We start from the raw sequence: 14,722 nt of genomic DNA, 5'->3' as shown, positions 1-14,722 counted from the left end.
ATATGTTTCCTTGCTATTGACAATTTGGAATAAATATGTCAGTATTTATGGTATTGCCAGCTTCCGATAAATTCGTATCACCAGAATCGAAAAGGTTATGATTTAATTAAATTATTATCCAGTTGTTGGATAAAATTACATGAGAGTAACGTTATCATTTTAAATTTATCATTTTACGTTCCATGGAAATTATTGTGAAGCAAAATTCGCATATCGTCTTTTGCAGGTTATAAGTACAGCAGCATCATACTTTGCATTATTAAAACAACATTCCGTTTCGTGATATATATTAATTGTGACAGTGTACACACATAGTGTAAACATTTATATGCTATAAATTAAATTGATTAGAAAAGAATATAATTCTCTAATGATAAAATCAATTAATCAGCTTTCATGAGATACATATACATAAGATGTACATAATCTAATCGTACTAAAATTTATTAAATATAAAAAACTTTCAAACTTACACATAAGGAGAAAATAATGACTATACAATGTCTCATTACTGAATTCGTAATATAAAGAGAAAGAAAGCGATACAAGCTTTTAATAAAAAAAAATTTATTTTATTTTATTAATATTCTATCGATAAATGCATATATAAATTTTCAAATGTAAATATATATATATGTATATTTTCAAGTGAGAATATTCACATTTTGCTATCGTTAAACTAAACATTTAATTTATCATCAAACATTTAATCTTTCGTTTTAATGCTTTTTTCTTACTTAATTAAAATCTTATTTTTAAATTAATTAAATACATTTTAATATAAATTTTAAAATAAATTAAATTAAATAAATAAATACACAGTAGAATCTCGATTAACCAGTGTAATGGAGGAATAAGCAATCTGAATAATAAATCGAAATTCAACGAATAATCGAACTCCGAAGAGAAATAACTAAAAATGTTTTTTTTCTATATAAAATTTCTTTCAATCAATATATTTAATTTTAATAAACAACTAATTATTTATTTCAATATTTTAATTAGCTCGAATGATTAAAACACAATGAATATTTCAACTTATAGGTAAATTTCTTCGCCAATTAATTAATTAATTCAACTTACAATTAGTCATGTCGCAGACGAATCAGATCACAAGCAAATGCACTACCTCAGTAGATCTTCTTTCGCCATAGAATGCACTTTTTCACTTTCTAAAAACACAGTGGAACTTACAAACATGTTTCTTATCCTGCATGCGAGATTTAACATGCTACATTTCCCTTTAACAAAAACGGCACAGCTGTTGACAGTAGTCTGATTTCACACACTAATTCTGGGTCTCTTTAGACTCAGAAATCATGCATAATACATCGATCCGGTTAATATACTGGCTTCCAAATAATAAAGTATAGTAGAGTATCCAGGGACTGTGATCGAGCGTTCTGTTATATTTCCTTTCCCTCTTTTCATTTCTTTCCCTTCTTTATTCTCCCTTTCTTCCGACGAATAAAATCCGTACTCTAAAATTACTACGAAGAACACGATTAGTGAATAAGGGATGCCGATAGATCAAAGTGATTGATCGTCCCCGATCAATCAATGCGAATACGGGTAAAACGAGTTCAATATCCGAACCGAGTTCAGCCGGTTGTTAACAATACGATATGAGTTTTCGCAAGACCAACGACGTATCTATCAGCTTGACGTCCATTTTTATGAAACTTGTGGGACTGTGGATAGCGGCCAACAAGTCCGAGCAACGCGTTAGAAACATTACGGTGGGTTACACGATGATAGCGATCATCTTCGGTACGTGGATACAGATTACCGATATGTGTTACTCTTGGGGCGATTTTAGTGTAAGTACACAATTAAGAAATTGATATACCACTCCGGGACGAAAAGATAGCACACTCTGTTCTCATTTTCTTACGTATCATGTATCGTAAAATAGAGAGAATGTGTAGATTATTACATCAGTATTCTCTTAATATGTCTTGTATGTCATTACCGAATGTCTTTCTTTCCTTTGTGTGTGTTTAACATGTCCGTTATAAATTAGTACAAAAATAACTTGAAATTAAAGCAAAATTTCTTTATTCTTAGTCCATGTTTCTTTATGCCTATTGACATGCTACGTGCTAAGATGATCTTATTTAATGTTACTTGGTTTAATAGTTTCTCTTCTAAGAACATACCTTGAACGTTAATCAAGGTGTTGCTGCACTCTAAAATTTCAAAACATTCTAATTGTTCGTGTAATTATATTTCTTTCTTTTTCACAGATCGTCACATATTACATGAATGTCTAATATTTTTGTTTAAAGACCTGTATTTACATCACATGCAATCTCTTATCGTTATCGATGGCATTTCTCAAGATACTCGTTCTGCTCGCTCACAAGGAAGATTTTTTCCGTTTAATTTTGTACTTGCAAGAGAGGTTTTTGTATGCGGATTACAACGACTATGAGAAAAGAATTATAATCGGCTGTAAACGAAAGTGTATCTTCTTCGTTTCATTCTTGACCATTTCCATCATGGCGACTCTTGGTGCTTACGTTCTTAAACCAATTATCGGTAAGTCGATTAATTAAAATTTTTTTATAAATATTACGTTGAACGGAAGACCAATTATAATTTATCCAAAAGTGGTAATTTATTCAATTTTATGGAGTGAGAGTGCAGCAGGTAGGATGAAGCACTTCCCCCTCCTATGAAGTTTTTACTTCATAACATATATACTTATATATTCATATTTTGCTATAAAATAATTGTCTTATTTTTTTCTGTGAACATATATAAAATAAATATTTTTATAACTGATGCCGGCTTTTCTCTCCAATATTTTTTTTTTTCGTACTAGCAGATAGAACAAACATTCCGCATAAATCGCGGTTTTAGGAATTAAAATGCATTATACTAAGAAGATAATAAAGAATCATTGAAAATCTGGCGAATATCTTGATTAATTGTGTCGTGTAGTATTAATGTCCAAATTGATCGTAAAAATGAAACAAATTTTCCGTTCAATCCAATGTGATCTAATTTACAATCCACTATCCTCATTAATACAATATATACAAAGATGAAATCATTTTCTTTTTATTTTACACAAAAGATTTATCACATCACCTGTATTTCCTTCTCATAGGGAGGAATACTTTGATATCTACATACGAAATAATAAAAAAAAAAAAAAGAAACAAGCTACTTGAACATCTATTTCAGCAAATATTTCAAGAAATGCATCAGACAGGATACTTCCATTCAACATGTGGGTTGACTTACCACTGACTGTAACACCATACTACGAAATAACGTTTGTCCTACAGGTATTGTCATATCATCACTCTGTTATCGTCATTATTTCATTAATTTCACTACTAAAAACAAGAAAATACTTAATAATCACTCAATAATATTTAATAACATTTAGTAATCACCCAATAATATTTAATAATGTTATTTGAACAAAATTCACAGGTTTTGTCCTTGTATCATATCGGGATAACTTATTTTTGCTTCGACAATTTCTTATGCATTTTAAATCTACACGTGGCTGCTCAGTTTCGAATATTGCAATACAGAATTTCCAATATAACGGATTTAATGAATAGAGAGACGCTAGAAATAAATCAGACATTCAAAGCGAGTTCATCGTGCTTCGCAAACAAATATTACGAAACATTTAAAAAGTGTATCCGGCAACATCAAGCGCTTATAGCATATTGCAAGAAACTGGAAGAAGTATTCAATTTGATCGTTCTCGTACAAATACTGGTTTTTAGTATGATGATTTGTCTCCACGGATACCAAATATTGATAGTTAGTATAATATTTACTATGATGGCCAATTACCGGTTGACATAATGCTCATTTTCACTAAGTAATTAATAATGTCGATTATTTACACAAAATTAGCACAGAGACGTAGAAAACAAGCATTATACAACTGGATAAACAGTAAAAAATCTAACAGCAAAAACCTGACAATGTGAAAAAAATTATTATTTAATCCATATTGGCCAATGTGTCATAATAACTTGTAACAAAATCTAATTTCTAGTCTAAAATCGTAGAAGTAAATACGTGTGAATTTTTTTAACGAAGATTGTCTTCATATTTGTCGATCACAGGCAAAAACATCGAATATAGTACGCACGATCTTCATCTGTCATATATCAGGGTGTCTATGCCAATTACTAATGTTCACCTACAGCTGCGACTGCATCATACGAGAAAGCTTAAACATAGCCATCGCTGTGTATAGAGGACCTTGGCCATTTTTGCCATCGACCACAAGCGGAAGGATGATGCGGAAGGATTTGACTATCGTTATCATGAGATCCAGCATACCTTGTTACCTAACAGGCAGAGGTTTTTTCATCGTGTCCCTAGAAACATATACAAGCGTAAGTAAAATTTTAACTATCGAGCCAGAAATTCATTTCTGTCACGATCCTTTGAAAGCGGCCCGAAGACTGCAAATCGTAGGTACCATTACAGTAGAATTTCGTTTATATGACAATGTGTAAATAGTATTACGTCGATGCCGTTTTCAATTACATTGCCTTCGTTTATTTCAACCAAATTTCAGTGAATTCCCAATTAAATAAACACTTGGTGATTAAATCCACTTATTGGAATCTAAACTAAATAAAACCGATATAATAAGAAACAAAAACGAACAAAAACGATTTAATTAAGAATGATGAATGATATAATTATAACAATATATATAACGATAGTTATTATTATAAATATAATTATAATATATTACAATTAATATTATATTAATAATAATTATTATATGATAATAAAGAGCCAATCCAATTTCCAACGATGCTTCACTATCTAAATTTTTATCCCTAGCTGCACCGCTATCACATCCTTTTACTCAAAGCTCTCCCTGCCGCTTCACTATGGACACCCACATTAAATTACGTTGGCTTGTTTTTTCTTTCACCATAAGCTAGTCAACATATAGTAATTAATTGTTCATCTTGTTTGTTACAGGTTTTAAGTACCGCGGCATCGTACTTTACGTTGCTAAAACAGAGTGTAGAAACAATTTCGTAATATATGTTAATCGTAAACAATGTATCTTGTACATAAAGTAATTGGTTGCTGTACATTAAAAATGAGTTTTCAATGAATAAATAAATTTAGTCTGGCAATTTTCTATCGACGAAGATACAGATATCTCATTTGCGTATATACACATTTGGATTCATTACTTCAGCATTATTTTATCAAAAAAATATTCATAGACTACTCACTGTCCCTGGATCATTTATCTCTTTCGAAAACGGGAGCTTCTTTTCTCAAACCACACACGAGACTTTAACGTCAAGCTCCATCGCCACATTCAACCACTACCCACCTACTACCACTCTTTTCACCACCCAATCCCTCCCGGGGATTTTGAATCATGCATAACTGATTGATTACATATATTACGTCCAGCATATATACCTGCAATTGCACGATCACGAATAGATACATCGTAATGGTTCTTTTATCTTTTGTTCTATCGTAGAACAGTTTAGTAATATTAACTTATAAACGAATAGAGGGCGACCCGCAGATCAAAAGCACGACGACATCGAAGTATATTCGAAACTTTTCGCTAATTAATAGATCGTATCCGATAGATTGAAATCCAATATGAGCGCGAAACATCACAAAGACATTTCTTTCAGATTAACAACTTTCTTTCTGAAAGTCGTCGGCCTGTGGTTAAGCACTACCCGCGTTGAAAAGTGGCTAAGAAATGCCGTAGTGGTGTATACTATTTTAACAATCATCTTCTCTGCGTGGATACACTCGAGAAATCTTTATTTCTCTTGGGGAGACTTTAGCGTAAATATAGGAAAATTTTTACATGTCTAACGATTGTAACTGTGACCACGGACTTTTATGAATTTATATTATATTTAAATTTTGAAAAGTGCAATTGCACAAATGCACATGATATGAAAAGAAATTTATAATATCTCCACATATAAAATATAAAACAGATATAAAATATCTACAACAATGGTTTCTATAACATTTGATACCCGAAACAATTATATATACAGTTCTATGTTTTTTTTATAATATATCCAAAAATATGATTGCGTAAATATCTGCTTATAACTTTCTCAATTTTAATGTTTCAGATCTCCTCTTACATCGTGTGCAATTTATTGGGACTGTTCACAGTTTTTTTTAAAATAGTAACTATATTTATATACAGGGAGAAGTTTTTTCGTTTAATCGTACATATGCAGGAGAATTTTTGGCATTTCAGTTACGATCAGTACGAGAACTCGGTGCTAGCGAACACGAAACGAATGTGCATCTACTTCGTCTGCGTCTTCTCAATATTCTCTCAATTCACAGTTTTTTCCTACATAATGCGCCCAATTATATGTAAGTCTGTCAATCTGCGTTTCTCAGTTCATTTCGAAAGAAGGAATAAATTCGTAAATGATCAAATTTTAGCAAATATTGGAAAGAATAAGTCAGAAAGGATACTTATATTTGATATGCATCTGGATCTACCATTGTCTATCTCACCATATTATGAAATTATGTACTTGATACAGGTATAATCATATTGCTATTTTACACATAGATCCCAAACGACTTCGTGTATTTATGAATAATTTTTACTATATCTGTACCAGACATTGGCTTTGTATCAAAATGGCGTATGTTACCTTTGCATTGACGATATATTTTGCATTATGTGCCTGCACGTAGCTGGTCAGTTTCGTATATTGCAATATAGGATGGAAAATGTTCTAAGTCCAAAGGACAAAGATAAACTCGATCAGTACGCAAATGAAGATGCCTCGATTAAGTGCTACGCGATATTTAAAAATTGCATACAGCAACATCAAATTCTCATTGAATTCTATACCACGCTCGAGGAAATATTTACAATAATCCTACTCGGGCAAGTGTTAACGTTCAGTATATTAATTTGTTTCATCGGATATCAGGCATTTTTGGTTAGTACATCATATATGAAGCAGTATTGCTTTGATATTTCCTTTATTGAAATTTATAAGAATTTGAATTCAATCAAATTTATAAAAATTTCAATTCAATCAAATTTCTAAGAATTTGAATGAATTTTTATTTCAAGTCAAACATTTGGCTTGAACAATTAAAAAGTCCTCGTAGAAAACATTGTAAGTGTCAGACACCAAATTTTCAGTCATTCTAATATTCTAATACATACGTTCTACTTGAAAACAAAAATATTTCAAGAAAACGTACTTTTGCTTTTCCATGTACGAGTAATAGAAACAAACAAGCACGTATGATATTTGCAAATTTGAATAAATAAATTGCTTCCTAAGGCAAAAAAAAAATTTGATGTTTGACACAAACGTTGTTTTCTACAAGAAATATTTAATTATCGGTGACGCATCGCAATATACAGGTGGAGTTGCCACTTTCATGGCGCATTTCTCTTGTATTATACTTAACGTCTAACATATGGCAATTATGGATCTTCACGTACAGTTGCGATTTCATGGCGCAAGAAAGCATGAATATTGCTAATGCTGCATACATCGCATCATGGATATATTTACCAATGGACAGATTTGGAAAAATGATACGAAAGGGTTTGCAATTTGTAATAATGAGATCGAGACGACCTTGCTATCTCACCGCCTGCGGCTTCTTTCCCATATCCCTTGAAACTTTCACCAAGGTAATATTATTTATAATTCTTCCTATTTTCTACAGCATTAAAAAATTAGCCCCTTTTCGTTTCAATAATTTGTCTAATAAATTGCCACAATTTTTTCCAATTATTATAATAACTTAACGTCTACATATTACAGATTATGAGTTCCGCAATGTCATATTTCACTATACTAAAGCAGCGAACAGTGGATAGAGCGGCATAACTCCTCCAGGTTTCATGTTAAATGATTTTATGTATACACATACACGAGTAAGTGAAAAACTAAAGCCAAAAAATTTGTTTATTTCGATTTGATTTCCTCGCAAATCCGTGGAACTTTAGTAATACGTTTCTTAAAATAATTACAGAAATATTTAAACAAGTGATTAAGAAACACTTAATTACATAAAACAACAAAATATTCAAATTAAACAAACAAATATGAGTAATTTTAATAAATCGTAGAAATTTTCAAATTGCTTAGATTCTCTGTAATTTTTGAATTTTAAATTGAGCAACAGTATTGAATAAAATATCTATTAATATTAATTCTCATTATTATTAATTCTCATTATTTAAATAGTGTCAGATCCCACTCCTTACATTCTAATTATATATGTATAAATTAAATTTACTTTTAGTTTACTACATCATCACAAGCACGTTGCATGATGCAACGCCAATCTTAAAGAAGGAGAGCTCAAAGAATTTTATTACCTGCTTCAACATTAAAAAATTAATTTTAAAGTAGATCATGGTATTATACGACTTGTAATTTCATCAAATGCCATTTCATGTTCAGACAATACAAAAAAACAATTTACAATTCACTATACTTATAAAGTTTTCACAATACTTATTAAATTTATAAATTTTTTAGTGGAAATTTTTCTCTGATAAGCTGTACTGACGATAAATAATTAAAAAGAAATAATATATATTCGCTTCTCAATCAAATTTTGTCACTTGAAAATGGATCAAGTGGATAACGCTAATCCTAGATCCAACGCTAATCCAAGACCTTATTGTCAATGAACAGAATTTTTAACAGAAATTTTTAATGCTGAAAATTACTTAAAATTGTTCCTCCTCTTCCGTACCGGTTAACATTGCGATAAGGCTTTGCGTATCGATAAATCCTTTGTCATTAATATACATATTATCATACGCAGAATCGACCTTCTTCAGAGTGAATTTGTCACCGTATGTCAATATAGCGTGCCTCAATCTATGAGAAAAAATGAATAATGAGTTTTACAATTTAAAGGACTATTCAATTTGTCCTCCGAGATATTTCATAAATGTTGAATATTATACAGCAGAAGAGCAATTTCAGTCAATTTTCATGGAATTCTAAACTTTTCCACATGTCTTTTTTTCTCCTTTCTTTCGAGAAATAATTTTAGATTAATAACAGCCCTCATTGCTTATCTTTCACCATCAATTTCACCATCAATCTCCGAAATGTCTCGATCTATAAAACAAATTCATGCGCCACATAGTGTGCCCCTGCAAACCATGCAACTTTCATATAAAATGTTTTTTTATACTATTTCATATAACGCCTTTCATTGTAATTTTATACCACGACCAAGTTATACCGATTGCCCTGTTATCAAAATGTCACTTGAATATATTTCTTTAAACCCGGCAACTTTTTTCGGAATAAACATAGAAAACACGCTGGATCCAGCGCGTCTAGCTTTGATGCTACTCCGACTACTTGCTCTTGAACCAGATTCTTTAGGGGTACTAGGAGTTGATGGTTTTTTCTCTGCTGATGGAGGTGCCGGCTCCGATGAAAGAGGAGCTGGCTCCTCCTTCTTTTTAGTCTTCTTTTTCTTTTCTTTATTCGCCTGAAATTACGTATAATATTTATCAGAACAACAAGATTTAATAAAAATAAAAATTTTAGATAAACTTAGGCTTACTCTTTTATACCTTTTACTTCATTTACAAATAAACGCGTAATATGATTCAATTCCTCAAATATTAAAATACGTATTTTACCAGAAAAAATTAATTATTCTCCAATATTTAACTGTTATAAATGAAACATCTAATATAGAATATAGAAATGTTCAATTTGTAACGAATTTTGAAGAATTTTCCACATCTTTTTTGTAAGTATTTCAATTCTTCTAAAAGTAAAATAAATGAAAGAATGAACTCGATAAAATATTTAATATAGCTTGCTTGCAGAACGGAACCAAGGCAAAAGTAAATATACAAATCTTGATTACATTTCAGTTCTGCGGAAAGCGAATTATAATTGAAGTAATCATGAAACAAGCGCATATTTTTCCAATTATTATCTAATATTTGTTTGGCAGTGGGCTAGCTTGGACAACGTCGAAGAAAATTCGGAAGGCGTTGCTCATAAGAGTTAAAAATAGGATCTTTCTATCATCCGTAGTATAGTTGAGAAGAAGCCAAGACAAATATAGACCGTTCATCCCGTACAGCCTCTCAAGTTACTACGTAGTTACATAATTCTTTTGCTTTTACAATGCATCCAGCAAATACACAGAAGTACGTATCATCAACCAAATTTAATTTTGATAATACAGATTTTTATAAAAACAATATTCAATATACATTAAAAGCCTACTATCATAGATATGCGGTTACATTCAGATGCCAGCTAGTTAGAAATCCAATCAAGAGAAGGACTAGAACATCGCAAAGATTTATTAAAATCCAGCAGCACATGTAACAATTTAAACACACAGATTGGAAAGCAAATAATAACTTTCAACCACGGAGTGGCTAACAGCCAGAAATCTAACGAAGAACACTATTCACACTTCATTAACACAAACATGCGATGCATGGTGCAGGTTTGTACTCTGAATTCGTTCACTAAGCATGTAATTCCGACACAATTTATTTGATTCGTGTAATTTAATCGAATATTTTTTTTCCTCTCTTTGGAAATTTAGCATTTGTGTATATACTCATTTGGATTCATTATGTTAGCATTATTCTATCAAAATAATATTCACAGACTTCTCACTGTCACTGGATCATTTATTTCGTTCAAAACGGGAGCGCCTTTTCTCAAACGACACACGAGACTTTAACATTCCACGTCAGGCTCCATCGCCACATTCAACCACTACCCACCACCCAATCCCTCAAGGGATTTTGAATCATGCATAACTCATTGATTACATATATTACGTCCAGCATATATATTTGCAATTGCACGATCACGTCGTAATGGTTCTTTTCTCTTTTGTCTGTCTTTTTTCTATCGCAGAACAGTTTAGTAATATTAACTTATGAACGAATAGAGGGCGACTCGCACATCAAAAAAGCACGAAGACATCGAACTATGTTCGAAACTTTTCGATAATTAATGGATCGTCTCCTCTATAAATTCCAAATCGGTCGTATCCGATAGTTTGAAATGCAATATGAGCACGAAACATCATAAAGACATTTCTTTCAGATTAACAACTTTCTTTCTGAAAGTTGTCGGCCTGTGGTTACGCACTACCCGCGTTGAAAAGTGGCTGAGAAATGCCGTAGTGGTGTATACTATTCTAACAATCATCTTCTTTGCGTGGATATACTCGAGAGGCCTTTATTTCTTTTGGGGAGACTTTAGCGTAAATATATGAAAATTTTTACATGTCCAACGATTGCAACGGTGACCGAGGATTTTTATGAATTTACAGGAAACTAAAGTGTGCAATAGCACAAATGCACATAATATGAAAAAAAATTTATAAAATATCCACATATAAAATATTAAACAAATATAAAATATTTACAACAATGGTTTATATAGCATTTGATACCCGAAACAATTATACATAACAGTTCTTTTTTTATTAAATTTCCGAAAATATGATTGCGCAAATATCTGCTTATAACTTTCTCAATTTTGATGTTTCAGATCTCGTCCTATATGGTGTGCAATTTATTGGGAATGTTCTTAGTTTTCTTAAAAATAGTAACTGTATTTATATACAAGGAAAAGTTTTTTCGTTTAATCGTACATATGCAGGAGAATTTCTGGCATTTCAATTACGATCAGTACGAGAATTCAATTCTAGCAGACACGAAACGAATGTGCATCTACTTCGTCTGCGTCTTCTCAATATTCTCTCAATTCACGGCTTTTTCCTATATAATCAACCCAGTTATATGTAAGTCAATCTTCATTCCTCAGTTCATTTCGAAGGAAGGAATAAATTTGTAAATGATCGAACTTTAGCAAATATTGGAAGGAATGCGACAGAAAGGATACTTATATTTGATATGCATCTAGATCTACCATTGTCTACCTCACCATATTATGAAATTATGTACTTGATACAGGTATAATTATATTTCTATTTTTTACACAAAGATCCCAAACGATTTCGTGTATTTATGAATAATTTTTATTATATTCGTACCAGGCATTGGCTGTGTACCAAAATGACGTATGTTATCTATGCATCGACGATATATTTTGCATTATGTGCTTGCATGCAGCTAGTCAATTTCGTATATTGCAGTATAGGATAGCGAACGTGCCGAGTCTAAAGATCAAAGATAAACTCGATCAGTACGCAAATGAAGATGCCTCGATTAAGTGCTATGCGATATTTAAAAATTGCATACAACAACATCAGACTCTCATTGAATTCTCTACCACGCTCGAGGAGATCTTTACAATAATCGTACTCGGGCAAGTGTTAACGTTTAGTATATTAATTTGTTTCGTCGGATATCTGACGCTTTTGGTTAGTATATCATATACGACACATTATTGCTTTGATATTTCATTTTTATGGAATTTCTTGCGTACTTAAATAAACAATATGATTTATAAGAGGTTGAATTCAATCAAATTTATAAGAATTTGAATGAATTTTTATTTAAAGCCAAACATTCGGCTTGAACAGTTGAAGAGTCCTTGTAGAAAACATTGTAAGTATCAGACACCAAATTTTCAGTCATTCTAATACATTCTATTTAAAAATAAAAATAATATATCAAGAAAACATACTTCTGCTTTTCCATATACGAGTAATTTAGAAATAAACAGAATTAAAATCTATCATATCTGCAAATTTATATACATAAATTGCTTCCTGAAAAATTTGATGTTTGACACTCACGGTGTTTTCTACAAGAACTGTTTAATTATCGGTAATGCATCATGATATACAGGTGGAATTGACACTTTCATCGCGCATTTCTCTTATATGTTTCTTATCGACTAACATATCGCAATTGTGGATCTTCACGTATAGTTGCGATTTCATGGCGCAAGAAAGCATGAATGTTGCTAATGCTGTATACACTGCACCATGGATATATTTACCAATGGACAGATTTGGAAAAATGATACGACAGGATTTGCAAATTGTAATGATGAGATCGAGACGAGCCTGCTATCTCACCGCCTGCGGTTTCTTTCCCATATCGCTTGAAACTTTCACCAAGGTAATATTATTTATAATTCTTCCTATTTTCTACAGCATTAACAAACTAGTCTCTTTTCTTTTCAAAAATTCATCTAATAAATTGTCAGAATTTTTTTCAATTATTATAATAACTTAACGTCTACATATTACAGATAATGAGTTCCGCAATGTCATATTTCACTATACTAAAGCAGCAAACTGCGGATACAGCTGGATAATTCCTCCAGATTTCATGTTAAATGATATTATATACACATACACAGGTAGGTAATGAAAAACTAAAGCTGAAAAATATTTTTATTTCGATTTGATTTCCTTGCAAATCCATGGATCGATGATCTTCTTAATGTTTTCAATAATTACAGTACTATTTAAACCAATAATTGGGTTTAAAAACTTAATTATATAAAATAACAAATTAAACTGACAAGCAGCCAGAAATCTAACAGTACACTATTCATACTTCATTAACACAAACACGCAATGTTTGGTGCAGGTTTGCACTCTGATGAATTTATTCACAAAGTATGTAATTCCGACAAAATTTAATTGTTTCGTCGAATATTTTTTTCTTTCTCTTTTTTAGAAATTTAGCCTTGTACAACATGTTCGACATATTTCCATCGATAGTCACGTGTACCATATACAACATTTTATTTCTCTCTATATATCCCAGTATTTAAGAGAAATTCAACGAACTTCTCACGTACATATTTCCTAACCGCCTGAATTCGAAATCACTTTACGGTTGTATCATGGTGTACTCGACGTTTATTAACCATTACTAATAATAATAATTATTATAGTTATATAATAATAAAAAGTTAATGCAATTTTCAATCAATGCTTCATCATCGACATTTTTATCCCGAGCTGCACCACTATAACATACCGTTTTCCTCGATGTTCTCCCTGCCGCTACACTATGGACACTCACTGAATTACGTTCTCTTGTTTTTATTTCACCACAAGCTAGTCAAACTATAGTAATCAATTGTTTATCTTGTTTGTTACAGGGTTTAAGTACCGCGTCATCGTACTTTACGTTGTTAAAACAGCGTGTAGAAGCAATTTCGTAGTATATGTTAATCGAAACAATATATCTTGTACATAAAGTAATTCGTTGCTGTACATTAAAAATGAGTACATTTTCAATGAATAAATAAATTTAGTCTGGCAATTTTCTATCGACAAAAATACCCCATTCGTGTGTTTGGATTTATTATTTTAGCATTATTTTAAAAATAATATTCACACTGTAAAGTTCTCACTGTCACTGGATCATTTATTTCTTTCAAAAACGGCAGCTCAAACGACATGGGACTTTAATATTCCTCGTCAGACTCCATCGCCACATTCAACCACTACCCAAACCCTCAGGGGATTTTGAATCATGCATAACTCATTGATTACATATATTACCATCCAGCACATATATTTGCAATTGCACGATCACGGATAGATACGTCATAATGGTTCTCTTCCTATCACAGAACAGATGACTAGTATTAACTTATGAATGAATAGAGGGCGATTCGAAGATCAAAAGCACGACGACATCCAAGTATATTCGAAACTTTTCGATAATTAATAGATCCTCTACTCTATATATTCCAATTCGGCCGTATCCGATAGTTTGAAA

General features: G+C 31.5%; 2 protein-coding genes across 2 annotated transcripts in view; both read left to right on the top strand.

Moving 5' to 3' along the window:
• LOC122529741 overlaps positions 1 to 14,264 on the top strand; it is a 16,669-nt gene extending 2,405 nt beyond the window's left edge. Inside the window, exons 5-18 of the mRNA XM_043656153.1 lie at positions 6,129 to 6,381; positions 6,454 to 6,557; positions 6,639 to 6,965; positions 7,403 to 7,678; positions 7,812 to 7,871; positions 9,988 to 10,039; positions 10,261 to 10,366; positions 11,061 to 11,268; positions 11,559 to 11,811; positions 11,880 to 11,983; positions 12,067 to 12,393; positions 12,824 to 13,099; positions 13,233 to 13,343; positions 14,097 to 14,264. Of these exons, the coding sequence (XP_043512088.1) occupies positions 6,129 to 6,381; positions 6,454 to 6,557; positions 6,639 to 6,965; positions 7,403 to 7,678; positions 7,812 to 7,871; positions 9,988 to 10,039; positions 10,261 to 10,366; positions 11,061 to 11,268; positions 11,559 to 11,811; positions 11,880 to 11,983; positions 12,067 to 12,393; positions 12,824 to 13,099; positions 13,233 to 13,298 (2,412 nt within the window). The 3' untranslated portion in view covers positions 13,299 to 13,343; positions 14,097 to 14,264. The remainder of the gene's footprint in view (positions 1 to 6,128; positions 6,382 to 6,453; positions 6,558 to 6,638; positions 6,966 to 7,402; positions 7,679 to 7,811; positions 7,872 to 9,987; positions 10,040 to 10,260; positions 10,367 to 11,060; positions 11,269 to 11,558; positions 11,812 to 11,879; positions 11,984 to 12,066; positions 12,394 to 12,823; positions 13,100 to 13,232; positions 13,344 to 14,096) is intronic.
• LOC122529766 (odorant receptor 13a-like) lies at positions 1,495 to 5,134 on the top strand. Its single transcript, XM_043656190.1, has 6 exons — positions 1,495 to 1,820; positions 2,289 to 2,541; positions 3,193 to 3,296; positions 3,448 to 3,789; positions 4,101 to 4,376; positions 4,981 to 5,134. Exons 1-6 carry the CDS (start codon positions 1,626 to 1,628, stop codon positions 5,041 to 5,043), a joined length of 1,233 nt encoding a protein of 410 aa, XP_043512125.1. The 5' UTR covers positions 1,495 to 1,625; the 3' UTR covers positions 5,044 to 5,134.
• Positions 14,265 to 14,722: the final 458 nt, after the last annotated feature.

The sequence above is a fragment of the Frieseomelitta varia genome, unplaced genomic scaffold (genome assembly GCF_011392965.1).
Source record: "Frieseomelitta varia isolate USP_RPSP 00005682 unplaced genomic scaffold, Fvar_1.2 scaffold_307, whole genome shotgun sequence".
NCBI lineage: Eukaryota > Metazoa > Arthropoda > Insecta > Hymenoptera > Apidae > Frieseomelitta > Frieseomelitta varia.
This window is presented reverse-complemented; position numbering and strand designations above follow the sequence as displayed.

Excerpts from the sequence above, each read along its gene's own strand:
- LOC122529766 (XM_043656190.1), top strand. The coding sequence starts at position 1,626 with ATGAGTTTTCGCAAGACCAACGACGTATCTATCAGCTTGACGTCCATT. Across the intron at positions 1,821-2,288 it reads ACTCTTGGGGCGATTTTAGT|ACCTGTATTTACATCACATG; the intron begins GTAAGTACACAA and ends TTTTGTTTAAAG. Across the intron at positions 2,542-3,192 it reads CGTTCTTAAACCAATTATCG|CAAATATTTCAAGAAATGCA; the intron begins GTAAGTCGATTA and ends CATCTATTTCAG.